The 21,952-nt window shown below is 42.8% G+C and overlaps 1 protein-coding gene and 1 pseudogene across 2 annotated transcripts; one reads left to right on the forward strand and one right to left on the reverse strand.

Moving 5' to 3' along the window:
- Positions 1-8,092: 8,092 nt before the first annotated feature.
- Positions 8,093-9,140, forward strand: LOC100407412 (small ribosomal subunit protein uS2 pseudogene; annotated as a pseudogene).
- Positions 9,141-10,788: 1,648 nt separating this feature from the next.
- CAJA-DMB (major histocompatibility complex, class II, DM beta) lies at positions 10,789-17,578 on the reverse strand. Of its 2 annotated transcripts, XM_002746418.6 has the most exons (6): positions 17,295-17,578; positions 15,183-15,464; positions 13,334-13,618; positions 11,707-11,823; positions 11,513-11,548; positions 10,789-11,149 (listed from the first exon to the last, which is right to left on the reverse strand). In XM_002746418.6, the coding sequence occupies exons 1-6, from the start codon at positions 17,347-17,349 to the stop codon at positions 11,133-11,135; spliced, it is 792 nt and encodes a 263-aa protein (XP_002746464.2). In that variant the 5' UTR covers positions 17,350-17,578; the 3' UTR covers positions 10,789-11,132. The 2 variants fall into 2 exon arrangements, with proteins under 2 accessions (XP_002746464.2, XP_054109832.1); XM_054253857.2 differs by lacking the exon at positions 11,513-11,548 and having other exon boundaries at positions 10,999-11,149.
- Positions 17,579-21,952: the final 4,374 nt, after the last annotated feature.

Raw genomic sequence — 21,952 nt, forward strand, 5'->3', positions numbered from 1 at the left:
TGCTGCAAAGGCAATTCCGACTTGTAATAACTGTGTAGTATTCCACGGTGCATATGTACCACATTTTCTTTATCCAGGGCACTGTCGATGAGCAGTGGATAAAGAAGTCTAGGTTGATTCTGTGACTTTGCTATTGTGAATAGTGATGCAGTGAACATACACGTGCATGTGTCTTTATGACAGAACAATTTATATTCCTGTGGATATATACCCAATAATAGAATTGCTGGGTTGCATGGGAATTTTGTTTTAAGTTCTTTGAGAAATCTTCAGACTGCTTTCCACAGTGGCTGAATTAATTTACATTACCACCAATAGTGTGTAAGTGTGCCCTTTTCTCCACAACCTTATCAGCACCTGTTATTTTTGACTTTTGAACAATAGCTATTCTGACCGAGGTGAGATGGTATCTCACTGTGGTTTTGATTTGCATTTCTTAATGACTAGTTATACTGAGCATTTTCTTCCATATACTTGTTGGCCGCACAGAATATACATTCTTTTCAAGTATCCATGCAACGTATACCAAGTTGGACTATATCCAGGGCCATAAAACAGGTATTGATAAATTTAAAAGAATTTAAATTATACAGAATGTGTTCTCTGACTACAATGGACTCCACCTAAAAATAAGTAACAGAAAGATGACAGAGGAAAGTCAAGAAGCTGAGCAAACTAAGCAAACACTGTTAAATAATCCACAAGTCAAAAAGTAAGTCTCAACAGAAATTTAAAAATACAAGGAATTGAAAGAAAATAAAAATACAACATATCAAAAATGTATAGGAGAGACAACCCACAGAATGGGAGAAGATATCTGCAAACTACCCCTCTGACAAAGAATTAATAACTAGAATATACAAGGAGTTCAAACAACTCTATAGGGAAAAAAATCTAATAATCCAAACAAAAAAATGAGCTGATTTGAATAGACATTTCTCAAAAGAAGACATACGAATAGCAATCAGGCTTATGAAAGGTACTCAACATTATGAATCATCAGAGAAATGCAAATCAAAACTACAATGAGATATCATCTCACTTCAGTTAAAATGGCTTGTATCCAGGCCAGACGTGGTGACTCATGCCTGTAATCCCAGCACTGATGGACGTGGAGGTGGGCAGATCACCTGAGGTCAGGAGTTGCAGAGCAGCCTGGCCAATATGGTGAAACACTCTCTCTACTAAAAATACAACAATTAGCTAGGCATGATGGCACGTGCCTGTAGTCCCAGCTACTTGGGAGGCTGAAGTAGAAGAATCACTTGAACCTGGGAGGTGGGGGTTGCAGTGAGCATAGATCACACCACTGCAATTCAGCCTGGGCGACACAGTGAGACTCCATCTCAAAAAAAAAAAAAAGGCTTGTATCCAAAAGACAGGCAATAACAAGTACTGGTGAGGATATGGAGAAAAGGGAGCGCTTTGTACTCTGTTGGCAGGAATGTAAATTAGTTCAATCAATGTGGAGAACACTTTGGAAGTTCCTCCAAAAAAATTAAAATTGAGCTACCATTTTATCCCACAATCCCACTGCTGAGAATATACCCAAAAGAAAGAAAATTAGTGTATCAAAGAGATATCTCCACTCCTATGTTAACTGCAGCATTATTTACAATAGCTAAGATCTGGATGCAACCTAAGTGTCTATCAACAGATGAATGGATAAAGAAAATGTGGTACATACATACAATGGAGTACTGCTCAGCTAGAAAAAAGAATGAGATCCAGTCATTTGCAACAACATAGATGGAATTGAAGATCATTATGTTAAATGAAATAAGCCAGGCACAGAAAGACAAACATCACATGTTCTTATTTATTTGTGGGATCTAAAACTCAAAACAATTGAACTAATGGACATAGTGAGGAGAAGGATGATTACCAGAGCCTGGGAAGGGTATTAGATAGCTGAGGAGGGAGGGAGGGATGGTTAATAGGTATGAAAAACATAGAAAGAATGAATATGACCTACTATTTGATAGCAAAATAGGGTGATTACAGTCAATAATAATTGTATATTTTTAAATAACTTAAAAAATGTAATTGAATTGTTTGTAACTCAAAGGATAAATGCTTGAGGGAAAGGATACCCCATTCTTCATGATGTGCTTATTTCACATTCCATGCCTGTATCAAAACATCTCATGTGCCCCATAAACATATACACCTACCATGTACCCACAAAATATTTTCAAAATAATAATTTTAAAAATTATAAGACAAAGCTAAACCAGTACTGAAAAGGAATGTTATAGCATTAAAGGCATACATTAAAAAGAAGAAAAAATGGTTGCTACTTGGGAGGCTGAGGTAGGAAAGGATCACTTGAGCCCAGTAGTTCAAGCCCATCCTGAGCAACAAAGTTCTCAAATTAATAATCCAGACTCTCATCTCAAGAATCCAGAAAAAGAAAATTAAAATACACCCAAAGAAGAAAGAAAGGCCAAGAGTGGTGGCTCACACCTGTAATCCCAATAATTTGGGAGGCTAAGGCAGGCAGATCACTTGAGTTCAGGAGTTAGAGACCAGCCTGGCCAACATGGTGAAACCTTGTCTCTACTAAAAATACAAAAATGTCGGCCAGACACATGCCTGTAATCCCAGCACTTGGGGAGGCTGAGGTGGCCAGATTACCTGAGGTCAGGAGTTCAAGACCAGCCTGGCCAAAGTGGTAAAACCCCATCTCTACTAAAAATATAAATATCAGCTGGCCGTGGTGGCACACATCTATAATCCCAGCTACTTGGGAGGCTGAGGCAGGAAAATTGCTTGAGTCCAGGAGACAGAGGTTGCAGTGAGCCAAGATTGTGCCACTGCACTTCAGCCTGGCCAACAGAGTGAGACTCTGGCTCAAAAAAAAAAAAATATATATATATATATATACAAAAAATTAATTGGGCATGGTAGCAGGCACCTGTAGTCCCAGCTACTCAGAAGGCTGAGGCAGGAGAATTGCTTGAGCCCAAAAGGCAGAGGCTGTAGTGAGCTGAAATTGCACCACTGCACTCCATCCTGGGCCACAGAGTAAGACACAAAAAATTTGCTTCTTTGAAAAGATCAGTCAACTAATGAACCGCTAGTGGACTACACTCGCAAAGGAAAAACGAAAGAAGTAAGAAAAGTCCACAGGGGCTATCACTACAGACCCTACAGACATCAGAAAAACATAAATTGTGCTGGAACAATTGAACACCCAAAGGCCATAAGAGGAGAGAAAGACAACAAGGAGGAAAAGAAGGAGTGGCAGTGCAATCTAAGATTCATACTTCTGCAAAAATTGGCTCAATAAGGATTACAAAATTATATGTAAAATGTAAAACTATAAAACTTTTAGAACAAGATAGGGGAACATCTTCTGAATCTAGATCTGAGCAACAAATTCTTAGATCTGACACCAAAAACATGGTCTGTAAAAGGAAAAAATGGATATATTGGGCCTAATTAAAATTAAAAACTGTTGCTCTGTGAAAGACTTGTAAAGAAATGAAAAGGCAAACTACATAATGGAAAAAAATTTGCAGACCATGTATCCAACAAAGGACTAGTATCTAGAATATATAACAAATTATCAACATTCAGTCCAGGCTTGGTGGCTCATGCCTGTAATCCCAGCACTTTGGGAGGCCGAGGCAGGTGGATGACTTGAGGTCAGAAGTTTGAGACCAACCTGGTCAACATGGTGAAACTCTGTCTCTACTAAAAATGCAAAAAATTAGCTGGGTATTGTAGCGCATGCCTGTAATCCCAGAAGGTGGCCGTTGCAGTGAGCTGAGGTCATGCCACTGCCCTCCAGCCTGAGTGACAGAGTGAGACTCCATCTCAAAAAAAATAAGTAAATAAAATCCAACAGTTAAAAAAAAATTAATTAGAAAATGGGAAAAATTCATGAAGAGACATTTCATCGAAAGGTTGACAGATAAGCACATGAAAAGATGTTCAACATCATTAGCCATTAAGGAAATGCAAATTAAAACCACAATGAGGTCTCACCACACACATATTAGAATGGCTGAAATAAAAAGTAGTAACAATATTAAATGCTTATGAGGATGCAGTAAAACAATCACTCACACACTGCTGGTGCAACCAGTCTGGAAAACAGTTTGACAGTTTATTTAAAAAACTAAACATGCAACCATCATACAATTCAACAGGTACACTCCTGGGCATTTGCTCCAGAGAAGTGAAGTCTTATGTCCATACAAAAACTTATATTGATATCAGCCAAATCTAGAAACAACCCATATGTCTTCAATGGGTAGATAGCTAACGTGTTATACCCATACCATATAATACGACTTAGCAATAATAAATTATTGATATATGCAACAACCTTGTATGATCTCCAGAGAAATACACTGAGAGAGAAAAAAAGTCAACCCCAAAAGTTTATATACTACGTTTCCATTTATTATTTGTCTTAAAATGACAAAAATTTTGTCTTCAAGTGACAAAGTTCTAGAAATGAAGATCAGATTAGTGATTGCTAGATATTAGGAGGGTATGGGATGGTGGGGAAGTGGGTGTGTCTAGAAAAGGGCAAGTAGAAGAATCCTTGTGATCATTGAAGTGTTTCGTATCTTGACTGTATTCGTGTATCCTAATTGCGATGCTGTACCATAGTTTTGCAAAATGTTACCATCGAGGTAAACTGGGTAAAGGATACAAAGGATTGTTTTTATTACTTCTTACGACTGCATGTGAATCTGTAATATACAGCCAAATTTATACTTAATGGAGAATATTTAGGTTTATTTCCTTTAAGAGTAATGCTCATTATTACCTTACTGTTTGCCATAGCATTGGAGATCCTAGTCAACAATATGAAAAAGAAAACACTAAGGATTAAGAGGGAAAACACAAAATTCAATGCTCGCAGATGATACTTTATCTACCTGGAAAAAAGAGAGAAAAAATATCAGTAACAACAACAACAAAATCCCCACTAAAACCAATAAGAGAATCCAGCAAGGTTGTTCCATATAAGATCAACCTACAAAAATTGATTAATTTCTAATATTTGAAAATTATTTATCATTATTTTAAAATCATATATCCAATAAAGGGTTAATATCCAGAATATATAAAGAACTCTAAACCCCAGCAACAATTGTTTATACAAACAATTAAAAAGGAGGAAAAGGACTTGAATAGATATTTTGCCAAAGATGGTATACAAGTGGCCAACACACATATGAAAAGATGTTCAGCATTACTTATCATTAGAGAAGTGCAAATCAAAACCATAACATCATCTAACACTCATTAGCATGGCTACTATAAAAAGGAAAGGAAAAAGGAATGAAGGAGGGAGCAAATGAGGGAGGGAGGGAGGGTGGGAGGGAGAGAGAGAAGGGAGGGAGGGAGGGAGGGAAGGAAGATGGAAATAAGTGTTGGTGAGGATGCAGAGACATTAGAACTTTTATATGCAATGTTCCTGGGATTGTAAAATGTGTAGCTGCTATGGGAAACAGTATGGCAGTTCCTCAAAAAATTAATAATAAAACTACTATATGACCCAAGAGTCCCATTTCTGGGTATAAACCCAAAAGAATTGAAAGCAGGGACCTAAGCAAATACTTCCCGCCATACTCATAGCAGCACTATTCTCAATAGCTAAGAGGTAGAAGCAACAAAAATATCCATAGACAGATGAATGGGCAAACAAAATGTGGTATATACATATGGTAGCTAAAAAGGAAGGAAATACTCTCACATGCTGCAACAAGTATGAATTGTAAGGGCATCATGCTAAGTGAAATAAGCCAATCGCCAAAAGACAAAAACTCTATGATTACACTTGTATGAGGTATCTAAAATAATCAGATTCATAGAAACTGAAAGTAGAGTGATGATAGCCAGGGGCTAGAGGAAGAGAGAAATGAGGAATTGTTGTTTAATGGGTGTAGAATTCCGGTTTTGCAAGGTGAGAAGGAGTCCTGGAGATTGGTTGCACAAAAATGTGAATGTATTTAACACTGCTGAGCTGCACACTTCGAAGTGGTTAAGACGGTAAATGTTAGGTTATACGTTTTTACCACATTTTTTTAAATTGGGTACATTCTTCTACATCAGAAATTACTGACTCAAAAATAGAAGTGCAATAAGATACCAATCACAATAGCAGCAAAAGCTACAAAATGTCTGAGAATTAACAGCATACTCAGGACTACTATGAAAAAGTAAAATTTTAAAACCATAATAAAGAGCAAACGACATGATTTGAATAAATAAGTGAAGATTCTGTTTTTGCATTGTATGGTTTAATAATAAAAACAAGTCAGTTAACCCAAAACTTCTATAAATTCAGTATAACCACAGTCAAAATTCAAGTGGGGAAGATAGAACTAGAAGTGAGTATCCTCCCAAATTCCTGGTAGGAAACTACAAACTTAGGTTCTGTTGCTACTTTGCTTTTGTCCAAAGCCAAAAGAAGCTCAAATTTTGCACCTCTCTCTCCACCCCGTAACATTGACTTTCTTCCTTCTTGTTGTGAATGTACTTCCTGTCCTCCATCTGTTTTTCTGGACCCACCCTCAATACGTCTGCACCTGGGGTCTGCCTCAAGGGCTGACCTGCATGACATAACTGGCTCTCATACTCCCTGGCTTCCTCTTGCTTCCAGCATCAGCCTAAGAGCAGAGGGAGGAGGAGAGTGAGGTCATTGTTTCTAATTCCTTGGCTTCCTCCCTACAAGGTCACCTTGAGCTGCTGTGTCCCTTGACTGAAGGGCACTGCCCTTAGCAAAGTGGTGACTGTACAGGGCTCGCTCTCCTTCTGAGCCCTTCTGCCCCTGGCCTCTTTAGACCTGCAGTAACAGCTCAGCTGCTGCTACTCAGGGTTACTGTGTTATCCTCCACCCACTTCTTTGTAAATACCTTCCTAATAAATGAGCTCTCCTTGAACTGTCTTATTTTCAGTCTGTCATCTGTTTTCTGTTGAGATTCTGATACAATAAAAGCCATTTATTTATTCTCTGATCCAGACTAGAGTGGCCAGGGGCCTCTTGGAAGCCTCATATGCAATGAAAGAGGAAGGGTCTGGAGTAGTCTTTATGGTTTGTGGCCTCTCTACTCTCTGAAACCCCCGGAGACTGGTCTGGCCAAGTAGTGGCAGGAAGCACCACGGAGAAATTCCCCATGCCTTGCTTCAAGGCAGTTGGAGGGCTCTTTTATCAAGCCAAAAAGAAAAAAGGATTTGAGGATGGGGTTGAACTCCACCCTCATTTGTCATCTGATTTGCCCAATTTTACTTTGGAAACAGAATTACTTGAGAAAATGGCCTAAAAACAAGTTTCATAAATAGACATTAGGATTAAATGTCAATCTTGACTGTTTCTTTCACATGCATGTGTGCATGGGTAGAAGGCAAAGAGAACCTGGAACCCAGGAGCATGCTCTCCCTCAGGAAAAAAATATGCCAAGGATACCACCTCCCATGGTGTAATTAGGATTATTATCTGCTTCAAGACTGAAGGAACTCCCTGCACTGTGTGTGCCGTCGTTAACACAGACCCAGTTCTTTTATGGGAGGGGAGCTGGACTAGATGACCTTTAAAGTCAATTCTAGCTTCAAGTTCAGCTTTTAAAACAACAAGACATTGAAGGGAGAAAACAGTTATTTGTGCCACGTGGATTAGGTATAATCTGAAAGTCCAATTCTCTCCCTCTCACTCCTCTCCCTCCTCTAGGTCTCTCTCCTTTCTCCCACTCCAATTCTCTCCTCTCACCCTTTTTCTCCCTCTCTCTTGCTCTCTTCCACTCCTCCTCTTTTTTCTCTCTTTCTTTCACATGTGCTCGTGTGTGACACACGCACCCCTTTCTTGACAATCCATTATGTTTAACATTTCACTCTCCTCATGCAGCATCCATTCCTCTCTCCTCATCCTCCTACGATTGATCCACCATTACCCTTCTTCTACCTTCCTTTCAAGTACCACTTATTCCCCTGTCTAAGGACTCCTCTTTCTACCTATAGTATTCTGACTTTCTGGATCCTAGGAAACCTACATAGTACTTTTTCTTATTCCTTACCTGGAAGGGGACAGCCTTCCTATAAAACAAAAACTTGCCTTTCCACACTACCTGCCGAGGGGTCCATACGGCATTGTTCTGGGTTCCCGTCCTAACTTAAAGGGAAACTTTCACAATGTCTGGAGCCCTTGATGTCCTGCAAATGAAGGAGGAGGATGTCTTAAGTTTCTTGCCACAGGAACCCATTTAGGTGACACCAACCTTGACTTCCAGATGGAACAGTACATCTATAAAAGGAAAATGATGGCATCTACATCATAAATCTGAAGAGGACCTGGGAGAAGCTTCTCCTGGCAGCTCATGCCATTGTTGCCATTGAAAACCCTGCTGATGTCAGTGTTATATCCTCCAGGAATACTGGCCAGAGGGCTGTGCTGAAGTTTGCTGCTGCCACTGGAGCCACTCCAATGGCTGGTTGCTTCACTCCTGGAACCTTCACCAACCAGATCCAGGCAGCCTTCCGGGAGCCACAGCTGCTCGTGGTTACTGACCCTAGGTTACTGACCTCTCACAGAGGCATCTTATGTTAACCTGCCTACCACTGCTCTGTGTAACACAGATTCTTCTCTGCACTATGTGGACATTGCCATCCCATGCAACAACAAGGGAGCTCACTCAGTGGGTTTGATGTGGTGGATGCTGGCTCGGGAAGTTTTGCGCATGCGTGGCATCATTTCCTGTGAACACCCGTGGGAGGTTATGCCTGATCTCTACTTCTACAGAGACCCTGAAGAGATTGAAAAAGAAGAGCAGGCTGTTGCTGAAAATGCTGTGACCAGGGAGGAATTTCAGGGCAAATGGACTGCTCCAGCTCCTGAGTTCACTGCTACTCAGCCTGAGGTTGCAGACTGGTCTGAAGGCGTGCAGGTGCCCTCTGTGCCCATCCAGCAGTTCCCTACTGAAGATGAGCACTCAGCCTGCCATGGAAGACTGGTCTGCAGCTCCCACTGCTCAGGCCACTGAAGGGGTAGGAGCAACCACTGAATGGTCTTCAGCTGTTCTTTCATGGGCTCTTAAGCAACATGGAAATAAGATTGATGGAAAATAAACATCCATTACCTAAAAACAAACAAAAAACCTACGAAGTTAGGGCAGATAAAAGCCTGCATTGGAACTCTCTAGAAAGGGAACTGGAAACTGTCCCATTAGCTAACTCTCTACTTCCTTCCTCTGAGGTCCTGTCACTTTGATTCCCCCTGCGGTAACCAGAACCAGACCCTTCAGATCTGCAGCTTCTCTTTTAAAACTGCCCAGATAGGCTGGGCACAGTGGCTCATGCCTGTAATCCCAGCACGTTGGGAGGGCGAGGCAGGTGGATCACTTGAGGTCAGGAGTTTGAGACCAACCTGACCAACATAGTGAAACTCCATCTCTACTAAAAAAAAATGCAAAATTAGCCAGGCATGGTTGTGCATGCCTGTAATCCTAGCTTCTTCAGAGGCTGAGGCAGGAGACTTGCTTGAACACAGAAGGCAGAGGTTGCAGTGAGCTGAGATTGCCCCATTGCACTCCAGCCTGGACAACAAGAGCAAAACTTTGACTCGAAAATAAAAAAATAAATAAAATAAAAATAATAAGTAAAACTGCCCAGATATAGATAAGGCCAAAAATCCCCATTCCTAGACTTAACTAGAATTTCAAAAGGAATTTGCTTTGTCAACAAACAAAAATAAAACAGGAACAGTGAGTAGAAAAGAATAAAAATGAAACATTAAAATAGTAAAATATAGATATTAGCTTCCTTCCATTGACTTATTCTGTTAACCCCTTCCAGAAGAGATGCTCTAATTCCAAGGATCCTCATGAGGAAACCATGGATGTGCTGCAGATCAACTCACTCCTGACTTCTTTTCTTTCCCACATTCTAGTACGTAACTCTAATTCCAAAAACAATTCCACACACCAGCTTTCTGTGTCCAGCAGGTGTCGCCCTTCACAGGACTACAAGCCACCAGCTGGCGCTCTTCCATAGGTGAGCCCATTCCCCCAGCAGGGATCTCCTTGGGCTTGAGGTAGAAAGGAATGGAACGGTGGCCCTGAAAAGATGTGTGCTTACCAGCCTGAGGGGCTTCAGAATAAAGTAATCTGCTACTTCCGGCTCAGGTAGACAAACATCCTACAGAAATCTGTTCTTTGACCTTGGACAGGTCACTTAAATGTCTCTGAACCTCACATCCTTTGTAACATAGAGAGAAACAATCTGTTCCCTATGGGGTTATTGTGAGAAGAAACGGAGCCACAAACATAAAAGCCTGAGCCCAGTGCCCAAGACATGATAATCACTCAAGCTGTGTTCCCTTCTGCATTCAGGGTATGGAAGAACAGCTCTGTCCCCTGAATCCTGAGGGGTCTGCCTTAGGGTTGTGATGAGGATCAAAGCACCTGGTGCAATGCCTGGCCAGAATGCTGAGTAGCTGAAAATAGCTGACATCACTATTGCAGGCTGGCTATGTGCCTGGCAGCGTTCTTAGCCCTTTACAAGTATTAACTCATTTAATCTTCATAAAAGCCTATATGAGGTGAGTAAGCTGTTAATCCCCTTCCTTCCCCATATTCTGTGACTCCATCCCACCACAGTTAATTTCTCATTATGAATTGTAAATTAGAAAACGGCCCCAAATTCTGTCGTGTCTAAGTGGGAAAATGGAAGAAGGCACTGATTTCTCCCTCACTCAAGTAGAAGAGAATCAACCTCAGTCCCTGCTTTGCCCATATTCCTTCCCCAGGGTCCCAGGAAGAAGACATGGAAAAACAGTATTTCCACCAAAGTTTATTTCTCAGAAACAGTCACCAGTGACTGTCCGTCCTCTGTGGCACACTGAGGCCCCCAGGAGGGTCTTTAACTTCCTTCCTCACATTGTATTCATCCCAGAAACATAGCCTTGGGTAATAATTTGGTTACAGAATAGTCCCAGGAATGAGGTCCCCTAAATTGTTAAGGTTTACATAACAAAGACTGGGAAAGTCAAAGAATTCGATGGAGAAACCAGAGAATCCAAGGTAATGTCAGGGAGTTGAAGACGTTGGAGAGGAATGGTAGCATCATGGAGTTTGAATCTCCTTCTCACTCGGAGTGGAAGATGTAGGATTCTGCCTCTAGGAAATGTGCCGTGCTACAGAATAAATAAAAAGGAGATAATGAGGCTTTCACCCAAATTGCCCCCATTCTTATGTCACTGTAACCATCCCATGCATTAATACAGTGATATTGAAAAGTCTAGGGCACCAACAACTGATACAAAGGAACCACCTTCAGCTCCTCGCCACAGACACCCCACTTGGTAGAAGAGGAGGATATCGGCTTTCCTCTTTCCTGCTCTTAATCCTAGCAATGGCAGCTTAAATCATGCCCTTGGCTAGATCCTCATGGAAGTTCACCCATATAATAAGCAAGATTAGTTGAACCCACCACTGACCTCTCTAACCCGCACCCCTACCAAAGGACAAGTAGGAAAGGAGACCAACAGAGATATTACCTTCCGGATAATTGGACCCAGGAAGAGGAATGTAGCCTAAGAGAGGAAGATACTTGATTAGACCAGTCTTTGTGGATGAACGTATCTCTCATTATTCATAGCAAATGCACTAGGAAGGAGAAAGTCAATCACAAACAGAAAGTAAGCAGAGATTGGGACCAAGAGCGGGGATGGGAGTTCAGGGAGTCACTCACTAGAGGAGCCAGCCCTCCGCCAGCTGATCAAACCAAGAGAGAAGATGATGAGGCCCAGGCCCAACGTCACTGCAGACACAGAAACCTTCACTGTCTGCATGGGGGACAGCCCAGGTGCTGCAAAAAATAGAAGTTTTCTCAAACCAATTTCTGTTTTCACCCCCAGGGCAACTCAATTTATTGCAGCCACCTCTCGGTGGGCTCAAAGGTCCTTTATCCTAGCTCCAAGGGTCTAGCTCATTCCACCCACTCCCAAGAAACTGACCTTTCTCAAATCCCATGGACCTCTACTCCTAGAGTAAGCCTGGGGAACCCACCTCCCCAGAATTAGCATCCTGGCTTCCAGGTCCTCTCTAACACAGTGGGGCCTCTCAAGGTATCCTCTTTCCTTCCCTTACCCCAAAAGACACCCTTATCAGGATGAAGGACTCCTCACTGCCCTCTCCATTGCCCCCTTACTTTCTCCAGCTTCCTTACTTTCTTCCTTTGCTTCCTTACTTTCTCCAACTGGGCAGTTTCCTATTACACTGTCTTGCCACATTTCCTAACCTCCAGTGGTTCCATCCTGTGAGCTATCCTACTACTTGTGTGCCTTCTACATCTAGATCTCCCACGTGTCCTCCATCCCATCCCGCAGTCCCCGCACTTTCTGGGCCTAGTCCTGTTCTGAATCATGTCCCACCCAAATCATTTCCCCATTATAAAATGAGCACTCCATTACCAAAGGGAGGTAGGTTCTTGTGTACCCTATTAGGAGACATTCCCCAGGAGAGTTCAAGTGAGCATGTGATTTCTCTGTTCTCAGATTTTTTCTCTGTTCTCCATTCCCTTCCCAGCTGCCCAGCAAGAAACAGCACTTCCCACAAGGGGAAACCTGGTTACAGCAGCGAATCTGAGATCCTGTTCCCTGATCCTTTGCAGAAACTCTTCCTCTTCTTCATTTCTTCCTCTTTCTTTCCCAAGAATCACCAAAGCTGTGTGCAACTTCTCACGCTACCTTTATCTCCTCCCAACACTGAGGTCAGTGTTTGAACTGCAATTAATTCTTTATCCATTAGCCCCTGAGTGTCCATGCCAAATGGTCTGCCAGCCGTGGCTTCACTACTTCCCGATGCTTGGTAGAGCAGCCCAAATGCAGTACTGCCCCACACCAAGAAAAGTACCCCTGCTTCAACCTTCAGATCCCATCTGCTTCTGGCACTGGAATAGTTGAAATCTAAGGAGTCTAGCTAGACTAGTGTATTACAAATTTGGGGTTCTGAAAATATGATTGCCAAATTTGCATCCTCTTTTCAAAGCAAGCATGCTCCCTTCCCACACTCAAACACAGAAGCAGCAATGTCAACCACACCACAAGAGCAACAGTAGCACAGAATATTAAATTGGTGCAAAAGTAATTGCTGTTTTTGCTACCAAAAGTAATGGCAAAAACTGCAATTACTTTTGCACCAACCTAAATGTTTCCATTTCTTTATCCCATTTCCCCATTCCGGTCCTAAGCCCTCCATAAGTTTCTCCAGACTCAGTCCCCATTTTCAGCACCTCGCTCTCTACCATGCACCATATATCGATCCCCATCTCATTTTCTCTGCTTTAACCCTAATTCCATCCACCTGCCTATACTTACTCCAGTCCTGAAGGATGGGCTCAGGAGCCCCAATGTGCTCCACCACACAGGTGTAGATGTCCCCGTAAGAGGGGGTTAAGGCTAAATGAGAGAGGGTCTGGTATGTCCAGTCTCCATTGGGCTGGGCAGTCTTCTGGGCGCTGCTATGAGGAATGACAGGCTTCCCGTTCTTCCTCCACGTGATGATCACATCTGCTGGATAAAAGCCCCACACGTAGCAGGCCAGCATCACAGGCTCCCTCGTGTTAAAAGGAGTGGTTCGGGCTACTTGCACAGATGGTGGCCCTGCATAGGAGAAAAAACATCTTTAGGAAGAAGGGTAACATTCTGGCTTCTTCCCCAACCTGGTTGCTTTCCTATCACAATTCTTCATCGATTTTGCAACCCACTTCCCACCCCAGCTCCCCTGCCATGCTGCCCCTTGGAAGGAAGCGTTAGAATGTATTCCTGCATCACTCTTTCTTCTCTCCCATTCCTTCTTTCTTTCTTTCTTTACTCTTTACCCTACCCCTTTCTTTCTTTACTCCTCCAGAACTATGTTAGATTACAAACAGGAAAAGCCAGATCTAAACTGCAAGCTGTTCTAGAAGTCATTGTATTTATTTCAAGTATGTAAGCTAGAAAGTATTTGAAATAAGTAAGCTAAGAGTAATCTAGAGTTGTGCATTGGGTTTTTTAGGGTGGAAAAACAACTTTTCTCCAAATCTTGTTTAATACATTAATTTCCTAGTTAAAGTCTGTTCTCCTCACATAGTTAAGGAAACAAGCCTAACTTAGTACTCATTCTTAGATTTGGAATGTAGTCAAATTAAAATTAGTGAGATTGTTAATACTGCCATCTTTTTTTTTTTTTTTTTTTGAGTTGGAGTTGCGCTCTTGTTACCCAGGCTGGAGCGCAATGGCGCGATCTCAGCTCACTGCAACCTCTGCCTCCTGGGTTCAGGCAATTCTCCTGCCTCAGCCTCCCGAGTAGCTGGGACCACAGGCACGCGCCACCATGTCCAGCTAATTTTTTTTGTATATTTAGTAGAGATGGGGTTTCACCATGTTGACCAGGATGATCTCCATCTCTTGACCTCGTGATCCACCCGCCTCGGCCTCCCAAAGTGCTGGGATTACAGGTTTGAGCTACCGCACCTGGCCAATACTGCCATCTTTTACTAATTTATTCTCCTAGATGATCCTCTTGCTTGCCCCTATCTTGACATTTTTCAAACACAATCTTAAATTTTAAAATCCAAGAAATTATGTTAAAATGCAGATTTCCTAGCCTGTATCTCCAGCTACTTTCTTTTGACAGATCTGGAGTGGTATCAAGGGGCTTTCATATTTAACAAGCACCTCCTCCAGGCAATTCTGAGAAAGGTGCTTCAGAAACCACCCTTGGGACACACTACTCTGTCCTGTGGAGATCTTCAAGCTTACTTTTACAAATGTCAAGTCATTGTCAATGCCAGAGATTAAGGGTAAGAAAAAGCATGGGTCAGAATCCCCTAGGATTCCAAATATTCTCATGCCTGGGTCCACCTCAGATCTAGAATATCAAAATCTGGGATAAGAAGGCATGAACATGTTGGGTATGCATCCTGAGACACCCTGGCTTCTGCGAAAGCTCCCGGGATGGCTCCTCTCGGTTCAAGTGTCACCTCCCCTTCTTTACCCCTGTTCCACCCACGTCAGCCACCTTGTTCTCTTGAGGTTCAACCCTCCCTCTTCCAACATTTCAGATCCACACATTTTCTCTTCTTTGCTACTCAAAACTCAAATCCCTGGCCTACTCTGGGATCCTCCCTGGCCTGCCCTCCTAACTGCACTTCGTGATAGCCCCTCTGCACCCCTCTCTCCTCACGTGTCCTGTGGGTCAGTGATCCCCAGAAGGGCTGGGTATGTGTGGCACAATCCTGAAGCCCATTGCGCAAGCGCTGCATCAGGGTGTCTTGTTTGTTGAGGTAATCTGATAAGCCATTGGCCAACTGATTCAGCACCCCAAATTCGCAAGGGGCCATCTTGTTCTCCTCTGGATCCCAGCAGGTCAGCAGATCCTTGTTGAAGGAGATGCAGTATGTGAAATCCTTTGGCGTCCCATCATCATCCAACAGACAGGTGCTTTCCACATGGGCCACGAAGCCACCTAGAGGAGCCAGAGAAGGAAGAGCAGGTCAATGTCTTCTACTGGTGTGATAATAAATAAATAAATAATATATATGACATATAAACATATATTTAAGGGCTTCACAGACCTCCTAAAACCCTTGTAATTTCCTGAGTGACAGGGATGGTAGGTGCTTCTTTTGGTTTTGTTCTAATATTTTGTCTTTGACCCTGGTTCCTGACACAGAGCGCTTAATTGCTTAGAATTTCCTAGGTAACAGGCGTGTCTTTTGTTATAATGAGGTAACTCTTTGTGGGCTCCTGGAGGAGGGTCTGGTCACCAGAAAGACCAAGCCATGATTAGAAGCCTGGAACTTTTAGTCCCCTCCCCTATCCTCCCAGAAGGGGAAGGGGCTGGAGATTGAGTTAATAATCAGTCCTGCCAATGCAATGAAGCCTCCATAAAAATCCCTGAACTATGGAGTTTAGAGACCTTCTCAGTTGGTAAATACATCCACGTGCCAAGAGGTGAAGTACCCTAATTCTGTAGGGACAGAGCTCCTGTGATTGGGACCCTTTCAGACCTGGTATCTCTTCATCCAAATGTTCATTTGTATCCTTTAAAATATCCTTTGTTAAAGGGTGCAAAATTATGATTGAGTGTCCTATACCACTGTGGGATGACTATTATTAACCATAATACATTGTATCACTTCAAATAGCTAGAAGAAGGATATTGAATGTTGCCAACACAAAGAAATGATAAACGTTTTGAGATGATGGGATGATGGATATGCTAATTACTCTGATCTTATCACTATGCATTACATATACTAAAACATCATTATCCACCCCATGAATATGTATAATTATTATCAATTAAAATATCCTTTGTAAAAAATCTACAATAGTAAGTAAATTTTCCTGAGTTCTGTAAGCCACTCTAGCAAATTATCAACCCTAAGGAGGGGGTAATTAGAACTTCTGATTTGTAGCCAAGTTAGACAGAAGATGTGGGGTAAGCCAGGGACCTAATACTTGTGATTGGTGTCTGAAATGGAGGTGATCTTGTGAGACTGAGCCTTTAACCTTTGGGGTCTGTGTTAACTCCAGTTAATGTCACAATGGAATTGAATTGTAGGATATTCAGCTAATATAGGAGAATTGGTTGCTGTGAGAAAAAAAAGAAACCCACACGATTGGACAAAGAAGTGTTGAGTGTGAGCACATTGAAGAAAAAAGTTGATTTTTTTCCTATATTCAGCTGAGAACCCAAGCCTTGGTGACACCCAGTTAGTGTGGCACAGATGTCCTGCGTCAGGGAACATCCACTGACCAAGCTCATACACGGAAGTTTCTGAAAGCCTGATTTGAGGGAGTCGATAGAAGTAGTGGGAAAGTTTTCAGAACCAGTCGCCTGTTTCTGCAAGACTAAGCACAGGGATAGGAGTGGCCCCTGAGAGTATTTGCAATGTTTAAACATAATGATTTTCCCAGAACACAGACCTTCAGTAAGGCAAATTAATGAGAGAGAAAAAGGGTCAAGAGAAAGAATCAGCCTTGTACTGTGCTGGAAGTATTAAACATTCACTTCATACTTACTTACGAAGCACTTGCTGTGTGCCAGGCAAGTACTTCACTGCTAGGAGCTGGCAATGCAACAATAAATAAGATGAACATTGTCCTTGCCTGTATTCCAGCAAGGGATAGACACTGCACAAATAATTATACAGATTAGTTACATTAAAATGGATACAAAGGTACAGGACAAAGTGCTATAGGAATATATACCAGGGAGACAAACTATCTGGAGTGTCTTACCTGAAACAGGAACAGGGGAAGGGGGAGTACCTGGAAGAAGTGTCCTTACCTGCTCCGGTGCAGCCCAGGCTGAGCCCCAGCAGCAGTGGCAGGAATGTGATCATGCTCTGTTCTACAGAGACGCTGGGAGTTCAGTCCCCTGGACCAGCTCTTCCAGAGTCCGTGGGTCCTCGCCTGTCCCAGAAGCCCCAGTCTAGGTAGATGATCTCCAGACACTAAGAAGAATACTATATTGCCCGGGTCCCTTGATCCCCCCAGATAAGCGATTTGGGGATACTCAGCCCCTAGACATTAAACCGGTTCCCTCCAGCTCCCAGGAGTCCCCAGTGTCCCAAAGAGGGACAGATTGGCAAGGTAGGCGGGGACAGATGTAGAGACAAATCGCTAACTGCCTTGGCCTAGCATCATCAGTTACTAGGTAAACCTCATCCTGTCTTAGGCTTAGACAACAGGACTCCTGGTCTCTCTTCTTTTTCTGCAGAAAAACCAGTAGATTTCCCTAAAATAGTGGAGAGAATAATTGCAATATTCCCAGGATGTATGCAGCCTGGGCTGCCCACTGGTTTAACTTTTTCCCCTCAATGCCCTCCCAAAAGACCAGGCAGGACCAGATAACCTCTCCCGTTCCTTACAGGGAGGTTAGCTAAGAAGATAATTACAAAAATCCTTGTCTGTCCTGAGATGAGAGGACCCAGGGCCCTTCTTAGGCAGGTGTCAGAGGCAGGGCTGCTGAGAAGGAAGGAGGCACAGGAAGAGTACACAATTGTCTGATCTCAAGACTGCAGAATGAAGCGGCGCCACCTTAGAGATCAGGAACGGAGGCCTGGAAAATCCCTCCATGGGCCTCCATTGCTGCTTCAGTTCTAGCCAGTCAAGCTTATTTCCTCCTCAGTTATAATAGCTGCTTTCTGGAGCCAGTAAACCATATCCTCCTACAAACTGAGCAATCTCACAGGGTAGACCACAGGTTAACACCACTCAGGCTCCTTGAAAAATAGCTGATGATGGGTCAGTGCCCAGAGCTCACCTGCCTTCCCCCAAACACTAGACTCTGCTGTGTGTTTCCCCTACCGTACCCTGTTCCCTGGGGGCAGGTCCCTGCATTCTGAAGCCACTAGGAAAATGAGATAAAGCTTTCCTACTTTTCTGCCCCTGAAAAAGACAGATTTTATTTTTTGAGAATCCTAAGTAAGATTTTATTTTTTAATTTATTTTTATTCACTTTAACCTTTATTTTAGGTTCGGGGGACACGTGCAGATTTGTTATATAGGTAAATTGTGTGTCATGGGGTTTTGTCATACAAATTTATTTCATCACCCAGGTAATAAGTATGGTATCTGATAGGTAGTTTTTTTATCCTCTCCCTCCTCCCACCATCCACCCTCAAGTAGGCCCCAGTGTCTATTATTCCCTTTTCTGTGTCCATGTGTACTCAATGTTTAGCTCCCACTTATAAAAGCGAGAACATGCAGTATTTCATTTTCTGCTACTGTGTTACTTTGTCTAGGATAACAGCCTCCAGCTCCATCCATGTTGTTGCAAAAGACATGATCTCGTCCTTTTTTATGCTTGTGTAGTATTCCATGGTGTATGCATGCCACATTTTCTTTATACAGTCTACTGTTGGTGGGCATTTAGGCTGATTCCATGTCTTTGCTATTATGAATAGCGCTGCAATGAACATTTACATGCATGTGTCTTTATGGTAAAACAATTTATATTCCTTTGAATATATGCCTAATAATGGGATTGCTGGGATGAATGGTAGTTCTGTTTTAAGTTCCTTGAGAAATTACCAAACTGCTTTCCTCAATGCTGAATTAATTTATGTTCCCACCAGCAGTGTATAAGCCTTCCCTTTTCTCTGCAACCTCACCAGCATGTTATTTTTTGACTTTTTAATAGAAACCATTTTGACTGGTGTGAGATGGTATCTCATTATGATTTTGATTTGCATTTTTCTAATCATTAGTAATGTTGAACATTTTTTCATATGCTTGTTGGTCACATGTATGTCTTAAAAAGACAGATTTTATGTATATTTTGTAGCTTTTTTTTTTTTTTTTTTTGGAGAGAGTCTCACTCTGTTGCCTAGGCTGGAGTACAGTGGCATGATCTCAGCTCACTGCAATCTCCACCTCCTGGGTTCAAATGATTCTCATGCCTCAGCCACCCAAGTAGCTGGGGTTATAGCCATGTACCACCACACCTGGCTTTTGTAATTTTTTTTTTTTTGTAGAGATGGGTTTTCACCATGTTGGCCAAGCTGGTCTTGAACTCCTGACCTCAAGTGATCCACCCAACTCAAGCTCCCAAAGTGCTGGAATTACAGGTGTGAGCCACCATGTCAGGCCTGAAAAAGCAGATCTTAAATGGCAATTCATTCTTCTATCCCATTGTGAACTATACCGTTGATGGATCTTCCATCACTAACTTGAAACTCTAAATTGGCTTCCTTCTGCTCCCCAGTAGGTTTCAGGGCTGCCTCCCCACTCCTTAGTTTCTTAGAACTCTTGGATTTGATTCGACAGTGAGCTAAACAAAAGAGGATGAGGAGGGGGCCACTAGACACCACACTTACCTGCCCTCCCCCAAAGTCCCTGATCTCAGGAAAATCTAATACTTAGGAAAAAAATGGAAAGAAAAAATGCATACAAAGATCATTACCAAAAACAAAAGACTCATTGTATAACTAATTGAGACTAACTGAAGCTCTGCCATATCTCCCAGCCACCTTTGTACTACCCTTCCATCCTACAAAGTATATACACTTTGATTATATAGTGTAACTCTGCTAATGAACTATCAAGTGTGTTGGAATGGACAGAATATGGGGTGGGAAGTGCATAATTTGTAGAGCTTCTACTTTGTAACAGACACTATGCTAGGTAGGTCCTTTATGTACTATCTCATTTCATCTTAAAAGACTTGTTGCCTAGGCACAGTGACTTATGCCTATAATTCCAGCACTTTGGGAGGCCAGTGTGGGAGGATCACCTGAAGTCAGGAGTTCAACACCAGCCTGGCCAACATGTGAAACCTCATCTCTGCTAAAAATACAAAAATTAGCTGGGCGTGGTGGCAGCAAGCCTATAATCCCAGATACTCAGTGGGGAGCTGAGGCAAGAGAATCGCTTGAACCCGGGAGGCGGAGGTTGCAGTGCCACTGCACTCCAGCCTGGGTGACAGAGTGAGACTCTGTCTCAAAAAAAAAATGATTTGTTAATTGTCTTAATTCCCCAGGTTCAAAAACAGGTCCAAGGATTCACACCCAAAGTCAAGAGGCTCCTCTTGTTATACAGCTCTTACACGTGCATGTGCATGCACGAGCTCTCTCTCTCTCTCTCTCTCTCTCTCTCTCTCTCTCTCTCCCGAGCATGCACACACACTCACTATATCCTGAGCCTGTATGAATTTTCCCCTGTCCCCAAAACACTTCCCCCTCACATTCCTCCCCATCCTGCCCAGGTAAGCTGTTAGCCTAACCTTATAGGAACCAAGTCCTGGGATCATTTTCAATGTCTACAAAGCCTGGCCCTGGCAAAGGAGCACTCACTGTGTGGTCCTGTGCCAGCACTGAGCATGGCCTTAGCCAGTAACAGTGAGGCTAGGGGGTAGTTCCCTCTTACATAGCTGAATGTAGTTCCCTCTTATGTCTAGATCTCTGTCTGCTCCGATCAAAGAAGATGAGAAACCTTCTGTGAGGCCACAACAGGAAACAGTGGGAGGTGATTTCACTTCTCTATTAATGCAAACACTGAGGAAGCTTTTTAGAATAAAGAGGGACAGAAAATCCAGATGCCTGTTCCCTTTTTTTTCCTTCTGCTCCTCCTCCCAACCCTCCTATTTTTACCGATATAGCTGTCTTCCAACCTCCAGCCAATTTAAAATAACATCTCAATTGCTCTGTTGATTGTTGCTTATTTGTTAATTACTGATTGATTGTTGCTTATTTGTTAATTACTGATATAGCACCGGGACTGAAGAGGTATGGAGCCCCAACCAGGTTCCCACATGTTGCCTTTCTTTTACTGCCTCTATACAACCACCCATCGAGTGAGTCCTCTCTTTTTTCCCACTGCCTCTGCCCTTAGCCTGGCTACCACATGCCCTCGGTGAACTAGTCTCAGGGTTTGTGTGCAGAGCATTACTGGGAACATTCAGAACGAGAAGATATGGATTCTGCCCTCATGTCCTTTGCTTGTAGGTCAGTTGGGGAGCGAGAACAAACACTTTAAAGAGAATAGTTTATGTTAAAGCAATTAAGTAATAACAGAGCAATAAGGTCAGTGGTCTTGGAAGAGAGAGCCGGGCATGGTGGCTCACACCTGTAAGCCGAGCACTTTGGGAGGCCAAAGCGGGCAGATCACAAAGTCAGGAGATCAAGAACATCCTGGCTAACACGATGACATCCCATCTCTACTAAAAATACAAAAAACTAGCCAGGCATGGTGGCACATGCCTGTTGTCCCAGCTACTGGGGAGGCTAAGGCAGGAGAATCGCATGAACTTGGGAAGCAGAGGTTGCAGTGAGCCGAGATTGCACCACTTCACTCCAACCTGGGTGACAGAGCAAGACTCTGTCTCCCCCCCCGCCAAGAAAAAAAGAGAGAGAGAGAAGAGAGAAATAACCATAGGCATGGTAGACAGAGAATACTCTCAATCAAGGGGGCCTGGAGTGAGCCTTGAATTCTGGGCTGTATTGT

This window comes from Callithrix jacchus, chromosome 4, assembly GCF_049354715.1.
Source record: "Callithrix jacchus isolate 240 chromosome 4, calJac240_pri, whole genome shotgun sequence".
Classification (NCBI taxonomy): domain Eukaryota; kingdom Metazoa; phylum Chordata; class Mammalia; order Primates; family Cebidae; genus Callithrix; species Callithrix jacchus.